At 40.9% G+C, this 18,839-nt stretch overlaps 1 protein-coding gene across 1 annotated transcript in view; it reads left to right on the forward strand.

The window, feature by feature from the left end:
• GREB1 (growth regulating estrogen receptor binding 1) overlaps positions 1-18,839 on the forward strand; it is a 336,727-nt gene that overhangs the window by 288,684 nt on the left and 29,204 nt on the right. The window contains exons 27-28 of the mRNA XM_033939035.1: positions 278-482; positions 12,539-12,713. Coding sequence (XP_033794926.1) covers positions 278-482; positions 12,539-12,713 — 380 coding nt within the window. The remainder of the gene's footprint in view (positions 1-277; positions 483-12,538; positions 12,714-18,839) is intronic.

Genomic DNA, 18,839 nt, shown 5'->3' on the forward strand with positions numbered 1-18,839 from the left:
GCCACCTATAATCTCTAGTCCCATGGGCGGGATACTAAATCTGAAATAAATCTAGTCCTAATTTTGAAAAGTGCAGTTCAGCCTGATATCTTTTTTGTCTGGCACACAACAATTTTGTGTACCCCAAGTTTTAGATGTATTTATTTGCCTATAAGTGATTTAAATGCTGGAATCATTTGGATGTTGATTTCTAAAACTGTATAGTGGAGACAAAAAGGACTTGCTTGAGTGTAAAGAAAATCTTTAAGACTGAATCATATTTTTGCTTTGAAAACAGAATATGGATTGTATAAGAAGCCCCATTTTTACTCCTACAACTGGCCGTCATGAGCATGGACTCTTCAACTTGTATCATGCAATGGATGGTGCCGACCACTTGCATGTCTTGGTCATCAAAGAGTATGAGCTGGCAATATATAAAAAATATTGGCCAAACCATATCATGCTGGTTCTGCCCAGTATTTTAAATACTGCTGGAGTTGGTAGGTATAAAATGTACTTTCATGTCTGCTTGGACTCCCTACTTGATTTCATTGCCATTTCATGAATATGTCAAAGTTTGCCTGTGACTGCATCTTACAAGGGTACAATGTGCTCTAGTTAGGGCCATTTCTATCTATAGGCAACAGGGCAGGTTATCCTGGGTTCAGCTTAACAGGCAGATGTAGGTAAAAGTGACCCTGAGCAGAGTCTACTCAGGTCCAGAATCTTCTTTACCCTTTCCTCTCTAAGGTGGCATAAAATCATGGAGCTGCTTTCTAGGTCACATTTTTAATGGCTCTGTTGGTCTCACTCCTCAGAAACAGGAAGTCTATATCAGAAGGGATGGGACTTTTATTCATTATTGATACCCTTCAAATCTGAAATGTAATTACCTTGCCTCATTCTTTTACCACTCAAATGTGATCACATCAAATATGAAGAATGTTTGGTTTTTTTCTTATTTAAAAATAGCATGTTCCAACTACGAAGCTCTGCTTAGCTCTAAGTCAGTGGTCATTGCTGTCTGTCTTTTAGAATGTATTAGAACTTTTTTTTTTTTTAAACTATACTGAATCGTTCTTCTCTAAGATGACATACAGCTGGAGGTTTTACATGAAAGGCCAGCTGGCCTTTGATAGTGATATTGAGGTTTGTGCAAGCCTTAAAATTGGAACCAATCACAGTTCATATCGGGGGAGGGATTTATTAAAGTTTCAGCTCCACTGAAAAAATGGTTGTCTTTGTTATTACCACTGAACATATTGTAATTTATTTTCATTGATATTTATCTGGAGCAAACTATAAACATCCAAAAAGCATCCTAAATTGGCACTTCGACATCCTAATCAAAACCACCTTTCTGGACATCTAGCAAGGTGTCCCAGCCTTTGTGTGTCCAGAGTTTGAGATGGGCGTGGTGGAGGCTTATAATGGGCAAGCTTTGGGCAGCTATAAGGGTGGGTTAGACTTGGACGTCTTGCAGCAATAATCAAACATTTTGCAAGATATCCTGGAAAGAACTTAGACGTTCGGAGCTAGACCTTTTTTAAAAGTGTCTAAGTGCCACAAAGGTTCCTAAACTGCATGCATCAAGGTAAGACACTGACCCACTTCCACCATACAAAAATGAGAAGAAAAAGGTGCATACCTGACTCTAGAACAGCAGCATCTGGTATGGGGAAGTCTAGTAGAGCATCAGAAGACTGGTGGGTGGGCTAGTGAACCAAAGAGAGAAGGACCCAGGCCCATAAGGCACTCTAACCACAACATCTAAAGTATTTTTGAGCCCATCATAATTCACCCACACCCTACTATACTGCCATATAGGTGCTACTTGCAGCCTTATGGGCTATTGGGGTGGTACACTGGTGGGTATAGTAGGTTTGGGAGGAGCTTTGAGGGCTCACCATAAATTATAAGGGGATTATGATGAGATATGGTCTGGATTAGGACATTTTGAACATGGATGTTTTTGTATTTGAAAATGGCCAAAAATGTTAGACGTCCTAAAGGCCAAGACGTCCAAATAGGTCATTTAAAAAAACAAAAACATTTGGATGTCTAGCGGTTTTGAAAATGGATGCTTCCCTGCCCCAATATTTGGGACGTCTTGCAGGATACATCCAAAGTTGGGCTTAGACACATTATCGAAAATGCCCCTTTAAGCCACCATTCTTCTCACAGCTTGTTAAGATAAAATTTCATCCTCATTTTTACAAAACACAGTTTTTATTTAGAGAAAAGTTAAAGGAATTAAAGCCCTTCTTATTTATTTTTATTATTTTATTTCTAAAATTTCTTAACTGCCTATAACTAAGCGATTTACAGCATAAAACATTCACAATGATTCAAAGAGCATCATATAACTAACAGAAGGATTAGTAGCCAAATTCCTCACCAACTATCTCGAGGACCATAACTTACTCCATCCCACGCAATCCGGCTTCAGAACTAACTTCAGCACAGAGACACTACTAGGCTCCCTTATCGACACAGCAAGACAACACCTCAGCATTGGAAAAAAAATGCTGCTCATACAGTTGGACCTGACGGCGGCATTTGACCTGGTAGACCATAATATCCTACTGCAAATCTTGGACTCAATAGGCATCTCAGATAAAGTATACTCATGGTTTGAAGGTTTCTTAAAATCCAGAACATACAAAGTAAAATCAGACAAAGAAAAATCCAAACCTTGGTCCAACCCCTGCGGCGTTCCACAAGGGTCCCCACTGTCCCCTACTCTCTTCAACCTATATATGGCCTCTCTTGGCGTTTACCTGAACAAACAAGGCCTATCCTCTTATAGCTATGCTGATGACATCACCATCCTCATTCCTTTTGACCAACCAATGCTCTTAATGTCAGACACACTACACAGAACTCTAGCTACAGTTACGACTTGGATGGAAGACCATAAACTGAAACTCAACCCAGACAAAACTAAATTCATCCTCCTAAAAAATAACAAAATCCCAACCATAACCAACTTAGAAATCAACTCTATCAACTACCCTTTGCAAACCACCCTAAAACTTCTAGGTATGACTATTGACAGAGGCTGCACCATGCAACCACAAATTAACAAAACAATACAGAAATCTTTCGCAGTTATGAGAAACCTTAGACAAGTCATAAAATTCTTTGAAAAAACACAATTTCAGCTCCTAATACAATCTCTAATCCTAAGTATCCTAGACTATTGCAACATCCTCTACCTCCCCTGCCCTGCAATAATGATTAAACAACTACAGACAATTCAGAATTCAGCTCTGAGACTCATCTATTCATTGAAAAAACATGATCACATTACTGAGGCATTCATCAATTCTCATTGGCTTCCAATCCAGGAAAGAATACAATTTAAATTCTACTGTATACTATTTAAAACTATAAATGGAGACAGCCCAACCTACCTAAACGACCGCCTCATCCAAACCACCTCTACCAGGCATAGAAAAACACCCCCCCCCCATTCACTTACCCCCCAATCAAAGAAGTAAAATGGAAAAAACTATACAACGGACTACTGGCCACTCAGGCAGCGAAGATAGACAACCAAGTCTCCAACCTATGGACAACAACCCCAGACTACAAGAAGTTCAGAAAGGAAATAAAAACTATACTCTTCAAGAAATCCCTTAATAAAGCTTAATACCATGATAAAGCTTAACCCCCCTCTTACCATCCCCTCCCTAACCCCAGATCCTACTTTTCCCTCTCTTGGAAACCTTCTCTGATCTAACGTTGTAACCCTTCTTCCATAACTCTTTTTGTAATCCGCTTTGAACCGAAAGGTAATGGCGGAGTAGAAATCTGTAATGTAATGTAATGTAATATAACAATATTTTTCAGTACACACATTTAACCCACTAAAAAAAGCAGGAAACTACAGTAGGATTACATATCATCAATCATTAATGAATCAAGAGCATTATTCATAGTTCAGATTCCTCTTTAAACATCTCTCTTCCACATAGCATCAGAGGAAGGCATCTACATAGAAACTCACACACATATAAATACTGTTATTTATATACATATATAGCATCCACATATACAGTAAAATCTAGTTTCAGAAAGCCAGGTATTTACTTATGTATGCACAATCTACTATATATTACTTTGCAAGGGGGGCAGGGATTGTGTGGTCCATGGGTGAGTGAGGACAGGCCTGAAAGGTGCATGTGTTCTTCATCTGACCTACTCTATTCCACTTACCTGCTGCCCAAAAGAGTACCTTGCCATATCATAAGTGAGTCAGACCGCCCTCCCCCCCATTGACTCTGCTTCCAGTATCAGATTCCCCCCACAACCAGCAACATCAACCATCCTCCTGGTATTAGATTCCCCACATCAGATTCTCTCACCTGACATCAGATCCCTTTTGAAAAGACCACCCTTTAATCTTCTATTGCAGTGTTTTTCAACCTTTTTACACCTATGGACTGGCAGAAATAAAAGAATTATTCTGTGGACCAGCGGTTGAAGAACACTGGGCTAAGTCATGGGCCAGACCCCGCCCATCTCTACCCAATCTCTACCCCAGACTCCATCCCCGCCTCCATAATAGTACTAATTGTAACACTATTTTTTCCATTCATTTTTCACAAAGTTACAGCTCTCTAAAACAGCTTCACTCACGCGGTTTCATCTCGCTGACTGTTTTACTGCAGTGTTGTTGGGCCCGATACAGTGAACTTGTACTGGAAGAATCTTTGGCTTAAATGTGTAAAGGAGTTCACTGTCTTTACCACAGAGCTAGTCCAAGAAATTATTGAAGACATTGTGGAAAGTGGGTGGGGAAGGCTTTCAAATATGGATTTGGGGGATATTCAAGACTTAATAAAAACCAGAGCTGACGAATTAACAGAAGGTGATTTAATGGACCTGACTGTTCCCGAAAAAGAGAATACCAGATGAAGAAGAGATTGGAGAAAAAGAAAAAGTGCCAGAAAACAAGTTTATGTTGGACAATATTGCAGAGGGTCATGACATTGACCCATCCATGGTACGTGCCTTGAAGGTGAAAGAGTCAGCAGAAGCAGCAATGTCTACATACACGAATATATATAAAGAAATGAAGAAGCAGAAGAGCCAGACTGAAATCACAATGTATTTCCAGAAGATACCGAGAGTCCCTGTCTCCCCATCCACCTCTTCCACATCTGCCACCCATGAGGAGGCACCCCCTTGGTCTCCTCCTCTTCCTGCACCGCATATGGAACATGTACAGGAGAATAAGGATGAAGACACCAATTATTCACTTCCACTGCCTGAGGAAGCACCTGATGCTCGCTTATCCTCTTCGATTTCACCTCTTCCTGCACCGCAAAGCACAGAACAATGAGGATGAAGACACCGCCTGAATAAGTGATTGGTATGTCTTACCATACTATACATATTATGATCAACATTATTAAGAATTACAGTACAGGATATAAATATTATATATGAACCTGTGTTTAACAAAAGCAAAGAAGTGGGTTTTAGTTCTTTCTGTGCCTTAATATTTTGTATATTGGTGGATTTTCTATAATTTAATGGGATTCTATGTGCACAGTGGGATTTAATGGGATTCTATGTAATGTAATGTAATGTAATGTAATTTATTTCTTATATACCGCTACATCCGTTAGGTTCTAAGCGGTTTACAGAAAATATACATTAAGATTAGAAATAAGAAAGGTACTTGAAAAATTCCCTTACTGTCCCGAAGGCTCACAATCTAACTAAAGTACCTGGAGGGTAATAGAGAAGTGAAAAGTAGAGTTAGAGAAAAAATAAAAATAAAATAAACATTTTAACAAGACAGCATTGATCTAAATACTTTGGAAGGTAGAAGAGAGGAGAGAAAGGAATAGAAGCAGAAGGGGGAGCCGTTGCACAGTAGAATTCTGGAGAAATTTAAATGATAGAAAGGCAAAACAATAGATAAGATTAAAGATAAATCATAAGCTGGAAAGAAAAATAAAATAAAACTTTGTCTTCAATCCACGGTTTCAGCGTCAGTGATGAAGTGGAGCAAGTAAGTTTAGGAGGAGCGATTGACGTTTCCAGAAAGGGCTTCTTCAGGGAAGAGACTTGGCCGACAGTCCCAGGATGCCTATGTCTCCTTCCCTGCGATGTTCTCCCATCCATGCATTCCCTCCCAGACACACTGCCCATGCCTCAGCCGCTCCAAGGAGGCTGCCCCAGATGAGGCCCACGGTGAATGCAGGATTCTCTCCTCTGCGGGAAAGCCGCCCGGAGCCGACAGTCGATCTTCTTAGCGGATTGCAGGGGGGGAAGAGTTCACACTCTTGGTAGGATCGGTCTGTGTGCTCTCGGTGGTTGTGGCTGGTCTCGTTGCTGCTTAGGTGTAAAAGCAGTTGATCTCCACTGCTGCTGATATTTGAAAGCAGGCAGATTGATCTCTCCAATGGACTGCAGGGGGAGGAGTTCACACTCCTGGCAGGATCGGGTCTATGTGTGGTCAGTTCTATAATACTTGAATTGTACTGTACTTTTAAAGTATACAATGCAAGAACTTGTTTATACTTATTGTACAGTTGCATAAACTAAATAACTTGTATCTTAATCTATGCCCATGAATATTTAGGGAATGTTTATTCACAAATTTACAGTATTTATGAGGGCTGTAATCCAAATACCCTTGAATATGTTAGGGAAAGGTTATTTGCAAATTTATGATATTTATGAAGGGGTTCTGCCCCTAAACCTCTGAACATGGAGGGAGAGATGTACTCTGAGACTACCAGTAAGGGTCTGTGGTGCTATTTTGATCTTGGCCACACAACAGGGCAGGAGCCACTTGGGATTGTTCCTGCCCTCGTCCCTCCCCTGCTAGACACCATTGAGATAATGGTTACTGTGGATGGGCAGACTAGATGGGCCATTTGACCTTTATCTGCCGTCATGTTTCTATGTTTCTATGGAAAGATATTAGAGTTCTGGGGGATGGGTCCTTATCACGTATGGAGGGTCTAAGGGGATGAGGAGTGAGTCCTTGATATTTTCAGGGGCTTTTCAACCTCCTCCTTGCTTGAGAATCCAGATCAATGGCAGGAGGGATGCCCAGTCTCTCCTGCCGGAATTCCCCCCCCCCCCCCGAAGATTAATGGCAGGAGGAATGCTCCCTCTAAGCGTCATGTGACATGGACGCTGCTTAGAGAATCGGGGTGGTTAGACGGGGTTAGGCATCTGTCCATCAGGATAGATGCGCTTCTATATAGGACACCCATATGTGATTCTCAAAAGCTGCTATACAGAATCCGGCCCTTTATTTTTTATTTAGCTGTGGAATGGAAGCTCTGTACAGGCCCCAGGGCTTGGACACTTACCTACAGTATCACAAAGTCATACAACTTACAAGATAGTTAACAATCCATACCCAGGATAAATGATCTCAAGAATAAATATGGTGTACCCATTTTTGAGTAGCTACATTTGGCTGATGAGTGCCAGTATATTACAAAGGTGTATATATAGTGCCAAAAAATGTAGCACCAACTAGAACGGTGCTAAGTGCTATTCCTAAAGGAGCACGTACCTTTTATAGAATCATGCTTAGCACCTGTGTGGCGCATAATTAAAACCAGGCCTAAATGCCTGCACCTAATTTGTGCGCGGATCGGGCATATTCTATAACAAAGCACATAACATTTAGGAAAGCCTGTGATCTGCTCACAATCTACTCCTGGCCAAGTCACCTTTTCAAATTTGCGCACTTTGACTAGCGCATACTTTTTATAGAATTGCACTTTCCAAGTTGTGCATGTAATTTTTAATTAGTGCCAGTTATCAATTATGAGGTATTAATTGCCAGTTAATTGTTGTGTGCAAAATGGCTGTGTGAACTGATTTACGCGCACAGCTTAAAACACCATATACAGAATTTGGGGGATAGGGAGTACCAGGTGAAGCAAGATATGGTGGGAATATTGGTATATAACGCGTTGTGAGTTTTGGTCAAAAACTGGAGCATGTAAGAAACAGGCAGCCAGTGGTACTTCATTTATAATCCACCTTTATCCAAGGCAGAGTACTAAATAAAATACATAGTCATACAATCCGATTTAGAAGATACAAAACAACCCCAAGGTAAGTGCTTAATACAAATAAATACAACATAAAAACAAAGCTAACGGTCATCATAAGCAGTTCTGTATGACAGAAAATATTGAAACAGTAGGAGTTTATAAACAGAAAAGTCTTGTCGTCGACTGCAAAAGAAAAACCCCATTGTGTCCAGTCCAGCGAGTCTCTTTAAATGAATGCTCCTCCAACAAACACCCATCTACTGAACAAAGGGTCCTTCGAGGCCCTTAGCAAAGCAACACTTTAGATAAATAACAGGTTAAACCTTGGTAGAAACATTGAAGTATCAAGAATAGTAACTGGAAACCATCCTATTCTCAGGTATGGCATTACATGCTCATATTTAGAGAAGACAAACAACAATCGAACTGTAGAATTTTGGACCACCTGCAGAGATTGAATGTGTGTTGATGGTAAAGGCTCTTACCCTGGGCTTGTTTTTTTTACAGTGGGTACTGAGGGGTACTGAGTACTGGCACCTTTTCCACTGCCTGATAAAATTGACCCATGGTCCCCCAAGTATTTAAGAGCCCAGGCTCTGCATACCCAGTGCTGCCTTTTCATAGATGTAGTGGCTGGTTGTAGGGTGTCTGGCAATTGTAGGGAAGGTCCCTCTATGATCCTCCACTCTGGAATTGCTTCATAAGAGGGGGGGGGGGGGGAGAATCATAAAGCAGTATTAATGCATCTTTAAAGCATGTTCAGGGAGTTAATGCTTGCTAAATTCTAAATCACATTTTATACTATGGGCTTTTAGGCCCAGATTCTATAAAAGACATCTAAAAGGTAGGCACATAGATTGGGGCGCCTAATCGATCTAGGCATCTACCCTAATTGTTTAAAAGGCATGTAATTGGATGTTGGTGCCTATCTGAAAGTAGGCATGATTAAGGGTAGATCATCGGCATGTTTATCATATAGGTGTTTGTTTTGGATTTAGGTACTGATAGGTGCCTAACTTAGGCACATTCATTTAGACCAATAAAACCCTGGCATAAACAAGGTGTGCCTATAGAGCACGCCTAATTTGTGATTGACATACACCAAGCACTGCACTCCTAAGCACCTATATTGTAGGTGCAGTTTATAGAATTGGGGCCTTGGAGGGGCATAATCGAAAGGTACGTCTAAGTCCGTTTTCGTCTAAATCACAAGTCGTCCAAAGTAAAAAACAGCCTAGGACACATTTTTGAAAAATATGTCCAAAATTTTTTTTTCTTTCGAAAATCGTCTAACTATACGTCCTGCCGATCTGATCATCCAAGTCGCTAAAGCGTCCATCTTTATACCACATTTTCGTCCAATTTTTCATCCAAGTCAAAAACGCCTAGAAGAAGCCCTGTTGGATGTGGGATGGGTCTGCAAAGTGATGGACTGAACACCCAAACATGCCACCTAAATAGTGGGGTGCCTTACAGGGCACTGCTGTGAACTTCTCCTCCCTACAGCTCCTTTATAGGTCACGGTGAGCCCCCCAACCCACCTCCAGAATCCCCTAGACCCACTTTTCAACAACCCTAATAGCCCTTATGGCTGTAGGAGCCACTTATATGCAAGTACAAAAGGGTTTTGGGAGTGTATAGGGGAGTGCACATGTTTAAGTATCAATGCAGTGATTACAGGGGCTTATGGGCATGGGTCCTCATTAGAGAATGACACGGTGACAAAATTCATCACCGTTCCCGTCCCCGCGGATAAACACGGGAAATAAACCCATGTCATTTTCTAGTGTCTATTTCATCCTCTGTCCTTCTACACCAGCATTATTCAAAGCAAAGCTTGCGGGTCAGTGGTTGTGGCCATTCTTACTCTGATTCTTCCCTCTTTCCTTAAAGAATTACATGAAGATGATTTCCCGTGGTTATCTGCGGGGACGGGAACGGTGATGAATTTTGTCACCGTGTCATTCTCTAGTCCTCATCTCTATGGGTCCCTAACACCCCCCCCCCCCCCAAGACGACTTAAGCCACCTCTGTGCTGGACGACTAGGCTTTCCTATGCCAGGTGGCCAGGTGATGATGGTCTGGAAGCTGAATTTTAAAGGTGTGATTAATATTTTTATGGGGGTTGGGGGGAGATCGCTGATCACTGGGGTAGTGTGTGGGGGTCTGTTTTATGTGTTTGCAGTGCTTATCTGGTGACTTTAGGTTGGTTTTTGTGAGTTAGACCATTTTTTACATAGTCTAAGTCAGTGTTTTTCAACTTTTACACCTGTGGACCAGCGGAAATAAAAGAATTATTACTACTAGGACTAAAATTTAAAAACCCCGTTTCCGCCCCATCTCTGTGAGCTCAGTCCCTGCAAATCATCTGATCCCATCCGCACAAGCCTCAGTTATGATTTTATATTGAATGTATTTTATTAAAGTATAAAAAGAAACAATATTCTGTACAATTGTCATTCTATAAATACAAATAATATAGGGCAAGGATCAACAAAACCCCTGTCTCCCCTCCACTTCACATATATCCCCTCTACTATCAAGAAAACTGAACAAACCAAATTATTACAGAATGCTACACAGAAATATCATGCTAACAGAATACTGCAGACACACATGACAGGAATAGTGTTAGGGGAGTGCAACTAGGGCAACTGCCCCCTGGTCAGAGAGCGCACTAAGCTAGCCGGAAGCTAAAGAAGCACTGCCTGCACTTTGCAGTCTCCATTTATGCTAACACCAGCTCTAGCAGGATATATATTTCAAATCTGATATATTCTAATCACAAAATAGAAATAAAATTATTTTTTTCTACTTTTTGTCATCTAGTTTCTGCTTTCATCTTCTTTAAACTCTCTTCCTTCCAGCATCTGACTTCTCTGTCTCTTCAATCCAGCATCTGCCCCTTCCATCCACTGTCTGCCCTCTCCCCCTTCCATATGGTATCTGTCTTCTTTCTATGCTCCTCTCCTCTTTCCATCCAGCCTGTGCCCCCTCTCTCCTTTTTACATGATTCATTCCAGCTTCACTGCTCTTCATTTTTATCTCTCCTACACCAGATCTAGCATCATTGTCCCTCTCTGCTTATTTCTCTGCTGACCCCTTCCCATCATCAATCTCTCTACTTTCTCATGCCTGTCTCTCCCCTTCCCCTCCTCTAATCTCCCTGCCAGCTGTTTCCTTCCTTTTTTCCTTCTCCCTTCCCTCCTCCTGTCCAGCAGTAACCCCTTCCTCCCCTCCCAGCAGCATCTCTCCTCATTCCCTCCAGGTCCAGTAGCAGCTGTCCTTTAAATTCCTTTGTCCAGAAGCTTCCCAAACTCCTTTCCCTCCTCCCCTCCCAGCAGCATCTCTCCTTCTCCCCCTCCAGGTCTAATAGCAGCTGTCCCTTTTTTCCCTTACCCAGCAGCTTCCCAACCTCCAACAGTGGCTTTCTCCCCTCTCAGCAGCTCTCCTTACTTGCCAGTGCAGCGATTCAGGAAGGCAGCCTCGGGTCCTTTGTTGGGTCATGCCGCCTCTGAGGAAAGAGGAAGTTGCATCATCAGAGATGGCTGCGACTCAGCAAAAGCCCCAAAGCTGCCTTCGTGAATCGCTGAGCTGGTAAGTAAGGAGAGCTGCAGAGAGTGGAGAAAGCCACTGTCAGAGGCTCCCCATGATCTCTCCATCCCAGCGTGGTCCAGCTGAAAATATCTCATCGATCTTGCCAGCCCTACGTGGAAATTGAAGTTAATCAATCTCACCGGCCCTGTGCGGACCGGCAGAAATTTCCTGCGGACCGGTGGTTGAAGAACATTGGTCTAAGTCACAACGTCCAAGTTCTGTCGATCCTTGGCTGAATAACTTTTGGTTATACATGCTGTACGACTAAGATGGCCCACTTCTCACCCAACTCCCGCCCTCGACACTCCTCCTGAAACGCCCCATTTAACTTTGGTCGTTTAGTGGCACTATGTAGGCCTAGGTCATTTAGAAATACATCCAAAACCCATTTTTATTATCAGCACTTGGACGTATTTGGGAAATGTTCATCCAAGTGCCGAGTTAGGCCAGTTTTTGGACGTTTTTCTCTTTTGATTATGAGCCCCTTGGTGTTTAACACATTCTAATTCCCTTAACATGCATTAAACCCTAACGCTTCTTGATGAATTCCCCCTGTGTACTTAATATTTATTCCATTATATTTAAAATGTATTCCGTGTAAGGGATCTAAGGGTATTTAGTATGCTAAGGCATAGAGTTGCCCAAGTTCTGTTTAGAATGATTGGCATATTTAGTATACATTTCTAACAATTGGATATCCCACATACTGGATAAAACCAAAAGTCAAAGGTTTATGAAGGAAGGTTAAAGATTGACAAATCATATTTTAAAATGTTTGTGTAGAAAAGAAAATGGTGATATGACTCATTCTTGTGAGCACCCCCCCCCCCCCCCCCCATGACTATTTGATAAAATTGAAAAGCAAAATATGATTGTGGTATATAGATTTACCTGTACTTGTTCCATTGTTCTGCTAGGAGCTGCTCACTTTCTGATAAAAGAATTGTCATACCATAATTTGGACCTGGAACGAAATCGACAGGAGGAACTTGGTGTGAAACCCCAGGACATCTGGCCTTTCATTGTGATTGCTGACGATTCGTGTGTCATGTGGAATACTGTGGACATCGATTACAATGGAGAGAAAAACAGGTAATAGAGGCAAACTTACATTTTTCCTTTGTCCATTCTAGTGACTCGTAAGGATTATTAGTAAATCCAACCAATACTCTTAATTGTTATAAGTCTTTTGCAGTAAGATAGATGACCTTAGAGCTAGATGCTCTAAGAAAAATAAGCTATGTTTTTTTTTATTTTGTCACATTAGCAAAGCAGAAGAACTAACATAGGGAATAGAATGTATTACATTGTGTCTCACTAAAGCATGCAATTCATGGGTTAATGTCAAAAGTACAGGACAGGGTGCATTGAGATGAAACAAAACCCCACTAGGCCATTTTCGCATTTGTACCTCCAGACTGTGATCTGTTTATTAGTCTAATGATGAAAGAAAACAGCCAGCTAAATGCTGGAACTCAGGCTCTAGATGTATTAATGGTGAGTGCATTAGAGTGTGCTGATTATTATGTATTATTTTCCTTGGGCTTTGATGGAGAAAATGATTTATCATGAAATGCACTTAATTCTGCATCTCAGTGGTTTGAGGGACAAGATTCAACCAGCAAGTCACCACCACATAAAGACAAACTGATAATATATCTACTTAATTTGACACTGGAACTTAAGCAACCTTTCTGTTTGACTGAGATCTGTGAATATGTAGACTTTAGTTTAAATGAATAAGTTATTCTTTTAATTTAAGATTGCTATTTGTGTAGTCCTACTAAGCAAGTTATCTGGATAGCACTGCCTTGGGATACTTCTTGACCCTCCTCCTCCAAAATGCATAACTTTTGACTATGCATTCAGATGTCTGACCAAAAGCTAGACTTCGGCTACCTCTGAAACAACAACAAAAAAAGATTTAAGCAGTTTTTACCAGTTATTTAAATAAATCCTTTGGAATATTGATCATCAGCATTGGTTTTTTGAGCCCCTTCCCTTGTTTAAAAGCAGACTGAAAATCCACCTTTTTGATATAGCCTTCAATCCATAACCCTACTCCCCACTACCCTCCAACTCAGCCAGCAGATTCATTGTTCCCCTTAACTGTATCCATGACATCCTGTTTGTCTGTCCTGTCTATTTAGACTGTAAGCTCTTTCAAGCAGGGACTGCCTTCTTTGTGACTCCATACAGCGCTACGTACGTCTGGTAGCACTACAGAAATAATTAATAGTAGTAGTAGTTTCATCGCATGCCCCCTGGTCCTAGTATTTTTGGAAAGAATATACAAGTGATTCATATCTACTCATTCCTCTCTACTCAGTATTTTACAGAACTCTGCTTTAGCTTTTTTTCACAGGGAAGTCATTCCACCACTTTTTTGTCGCTCTTTTCTTTACATTTTCTAATTCCGCTATATCTTTTTTTTTTTTTTTTTTCAGATAACAAGCTCTAGAATTAAAATCACTCTGAGACTATTTTAAGACAATGCAATATTCATATTATTTTCTACTGTTTACTGTAATAACTTTCGCTACTGTTTCCTGAGACAAATGCAGTGCGTTATACCATCAATCTGTGATACTTTGAGCAAATATCTATTTCAATAGCACTGTGAACTTTTCAATATGAAGTAGAGAATGACACGGGGACAAATTTTTCCCTGTCCCCGTGAGAAGCTAATTTTCCTGTCCCATCTTGGTGAGTTCTTTTCCTGTCCCTGCCCCATTCCCGAGAGCTCTGTCCTCACCTTAACAAGCCTCAAACACTTTAAAATCATAAGCGTTCAAGGCTTGTATGGTTAAGGCAGAGCTTACAGGAATGGGGCAGGGACAATGACAAAACTTTCATGGACGGAGAAATTGAGTTCCTGCGGGACAGGGAAAAATTTGTCCCCATGTCATTCTCTAACATGAAACTCCCTGAAGGAAATCTTATATGTTCTTACTCTTCTGTCTTCAGTGGACAGTCTCAATCACAAATGCTTTGACCAGTATTTAAACTAAACTAAACCTTAAATTTGTATACCGCATCATCTCCATAAAGATAGAGCTCGGCACGGTTTACAGGTAAATTCAATAAAAGAGGGAAGGACATAATAAGAATTTTAAATAGATAGCTTTACGTTTTGAAGAAAAGCCAGGTTTTCAGATGCTTTCGGAATAATTGGAATGAGCCTAGGTTCAGCAGCGGGGCAGGGAGGTTATTCCAAATCTCAGTGAATTTGAAGAAAAGGGATTTCCCCAATTTACCTGCATACATGACGCCTTTTAACGAGGGGAAGTATAGTTTGAGTTTGTGGGCGGATCTGGTAGTGTCAGGTCTCAAAGCAATCCAGGATAGTGGAATTAGGGGAGGAAGAATGCCATTTAGGATCTTGAATATTAGGCAGGTACATTTAAAGTGAATCCTAGAAATCATCGGAAGCCAGTGAAGTTTTGACAGAAGCGGGGAAACATGGTTAAATTTGCTTTTTGTGAAGATCAACCTAGCCGCAGTGTTCTGGATCCGCTGAAGTCTTTGAAGATTTTTATTTTTATTTAACATCACCAATGAAGACTCAACTCTTGAGCCAACTTGATCCAACTCTTGATTCATAGAAACATGATGAGAGATAAAGGCCAAATGGCCCATCCAGTCTGCCCATCAGCAGCATCCACTATCTCCTCCTCTACCTAAGAGATTCAGTCCATAACATTTTGACAAAAGTCTGCATGTGGTAGTAAGGAAGAAAGTAGGGAACTAAAGGTACTTCTGCCATAAGTAAATTAATGGAAACACTTTTAAAACAGAGAATGGTGACATTTCTGGAATCCAGTGGATTACAGGACCCAAGGCAACATGGATTCACTAGCGTTAGGTCTTGTTAGACAAATCTGATCAATTGCTTTAACTTGGTGACCAGAGATTTGGATAGAGGGAGTGTATTTAGATTTTAGCAAAGCCTTTGACAGTGTTTCACACAGGTGTCTAATAAATAAACTGAGTATCTTTGGAATGGGCCCCAAAGTGACAGACTGGGTCAGGAACTGGTTGAGAAAAAGATGATAGAGGGTAGTGGCTAATGGAGATTGTTCTGAGGAAAGGGATGTTACCAATGGTATGCCTTGAGGTTCAGTTCTTAGGCATCTTTTTTTTAACATTTTTGTAAGTGATATTGTTGAACGGCTGTCAGGTAAGATTTGCCTCTTATGCAGAAATGTCCAATCTTCTTCCCCACTACCGGGGCAGACCACCACCGTTTTCCTGACAGGGGTCCTCCTGTTTCCCTGATCTGAAGAGCTACATCAGAGGAATTTTCAGTCACTTATCTAAAATACATCTCCAAAGAGAATAAGCCAAAATCCAAGCGAAGTGATCAACTATGTCAAAAGCAACGAGTTTATTAGCTTTTTATATACTGCCTATCAAGATTATCTAAGCAGTTTTACAATCAGGTACTCAAGTATTTTCCCTATCTGTCCTGATGGGCTCACAATCTATCTAACATACCTGAGGCTATGGAGGACTGAGTGTCTTGCCCAGGGTCACAAGGAGCAGTGCGGGTTTGAACCCACAACCCCAGGCTGCTGAGGCTGTAGCTCCAACCACTGCGCCACACACTCTCCCTAGAGCAAGAAGGATGAGGATTGAGTAGGTGCTCATGGATCTTGCAAGGAAAAGGTCAATGAAGACTTTAGCAAGAACTGTTTCTGTTGAATATAGAGGGTAAAACCTGGATTGTATTGGATCAAGAAAAGCTTGTGATGAAAGAAAAATCAAGACAATGGGAGTGAAGCATAATCAAGTAGCTTGGATAAAAAAAAGAGGAGGGAGATGGGGTGATAGTTAGGACAGGTAAGGTCCAGTGAAGGGTTTTTTTTTTTTTTTTGAGGAATGGATTAACTGCAGCATGTATGAAAGTATTAGGAACAGGTGCTGTGGAAAGTTGAAAGACATGACCTTATCAGTTAATATAGAGGTTTTGCCCCTAATGGGGCGTAACTTAATTTACAGTAAACCTATATAGTGACTTTAGTAGGCTCTTGAGAGTGTCTCATGAGATCAGTTTATCAGTGTCTAAGAGAACCAAAAGAAATCATGATTCTTGTTATAGAACTAGAAACATTTGTTTTGGTGACTGCATATAAATTGGCATGTTTCAGTCTTGGAGCAGCAGATGTGGTCTGAAAAAAAAAAAATTAAAAAAAAATTAAGCATTAATTATGCATGAAGAAATATATTTTCATGTGTAGTTCCAAGATCCTCAGACCATTGTACTTTGCTGTTGGAATACAAAAATTACTCGGGACTGATCAGCTCCTTTTAAGACATTAGTTTGTCATCCAGATATAGCAGAACTCCTGACTGGTGCTGCTCTTTGTGATCTTAGGCAAGTCACTTAGGGTTTCTTTTACAAAGGCGCGCTAGCGGTTTTAGTGCACACGCTAGCTGCTACCGCCTCCTTTTAAGCAGGCGATCATTTTTCGGCTAGCGCGCTAATCTTGTGCATGTGCTAAAAACGCTAGTGCACCCTAGTAAAAGGAGCCCTTTATCCTCCACTGCCTCAGATATAAACTTAGGACTCCTTTTACGAAGCCACGTTAGCAGTTTTAGTGCACGCAGCTTTTTAACGTGCGCTAAACCCGTGCTAAGCGGCTAGAACTAACGCCAGCTCAATGCCGGTGTTAACGTCTAGATCGGCCGGCAGTTTAGTGCGCGCTATTACGCGCGTTAAACCGCTAACGTGGCTTCGTAAAAGGAGCCCCTAGTTTTAAGCCCTTAGAGGAGAGGTTGGATACCTAGTGTACCTGAATGTAACTCTCCTTGACCTATTACTGAAAAGTGTAAAATAATAAACATACTACTACTACTACTACTAATACCATCCATTCAGTCATGTCCGACACTTGGATACTCTGTAGGCCAGTCCTCGCCATGCTTCCCTGTTTTCCACGGTTTCTTTCAATTGCTTGATGTTCATTCCCATGTCATTTTTTATGGTATCCAGCCATCTCCCCTGCTTCCTTTTACCAATGACCATTCCAAGTTGCACCTCCTTTTCTAGTGAATTCACCCTCATCACAAGGCCAAAATAGCTCAGTTTCTGTCTGGTAATTTTGCCTTCCAGGGACAACTTTGGGTTTATATGATCATAAGCCAGGACAAACCAGGTCTGTGTCACTCTTCATAGTCTTCATAGTCTCTTTTTTATTCTATCATGGATATAACATAAATTTGCTTCAAGTTATGAGCAATTGGCAATCAGTTAACCATCAGTAAGATGCCATGCCTACTAGCTTACTAGAAATAGGCTTGTACCATCTAACTATTTTTCTTTTGACCTAGATTAATGTGTTGGTTTTTTTTTTCATTTTTGCATTGCTGTGTATAATAAAACTAGTACCTCTAATTCTTTGTATGGACAAATCCGCACTCTTAATAGGGAATAATTTATACCAGGCTTGTCTAGCCTTTTTCTTTTGAGGGCCACATTTTCTATTTTATAAAAATTTTGGAAGGCCAAAACAAACACCATTGTATTTTGTTGCATGTTTCATCAAATAGTGATAAAATATGACAGCGTTTTGTCCTCTCTCCAGCTTTCATCCAGTCTCTCTCTCTCTTTCTCTCTCATGTACCAGCACCCAGTCTCTCTCTTTTTCTCTCAGTCATGTACTATGCCCCCACCCCAACCTCTTTCCTCTCAACTGGCTTCAGCTTCGGAATTCCTTCTTCCCCATCGTGACATGACTCTCTGAATGCTTGAGCTACATAGTGCTATAATTTTGGGTTGGTCTCACGGTTGAGACTTGAAAGGTTTAAGTTCAAGTTTCAAGTTTTATTAAATTTGATAAATCGCTTATTTCATACTAAGCGAGTAACAATTTAAAAAATATGTTATACACAACCTTAAGAGGGGGTAAGAAGCCTCTAACAGACAGTACAGATGAACTATAGAACACAGGGAAGGAGCAAAGGTGGGTAAAAGTTACAAATCGCAGTTTCTCAAGAGAGAGGAAAACGAAAAACTAGTAGGGGAAAAAACGTTAGGGTTGGGGTTAAAAAATTGTTCTAAAAAGTTGTTCTAAAAAATAAAAAAAAAAAAGAAACCACAAGACCTGAACTTCTGGTACCATGTGTTTCGAACCTACAGTAAGTCAAGTAATGGTGGGGAAGCAAGAATCCCATTGTAAGCATTAAAGCAATTGCCAAGCTTCTGAGGGCCAGAAA

The sequence above is a fragment of the Geotrypetes seraphini genome, chromosome 3 (assembly GCF_902459505.1).
Source record: "Geotrypetes seraphini chromosome 3, aGeoSer1.1, whole genome shotgun sequence".
In the NCBI taxonomy this organism is placed as follows: domain Eukaryota; kingdom Metazoa; phylum Chordata; class Amphibia; order Gymnophiona; family Dermophiidae; genus Geotrypetes; species Geotrypetes seraphini.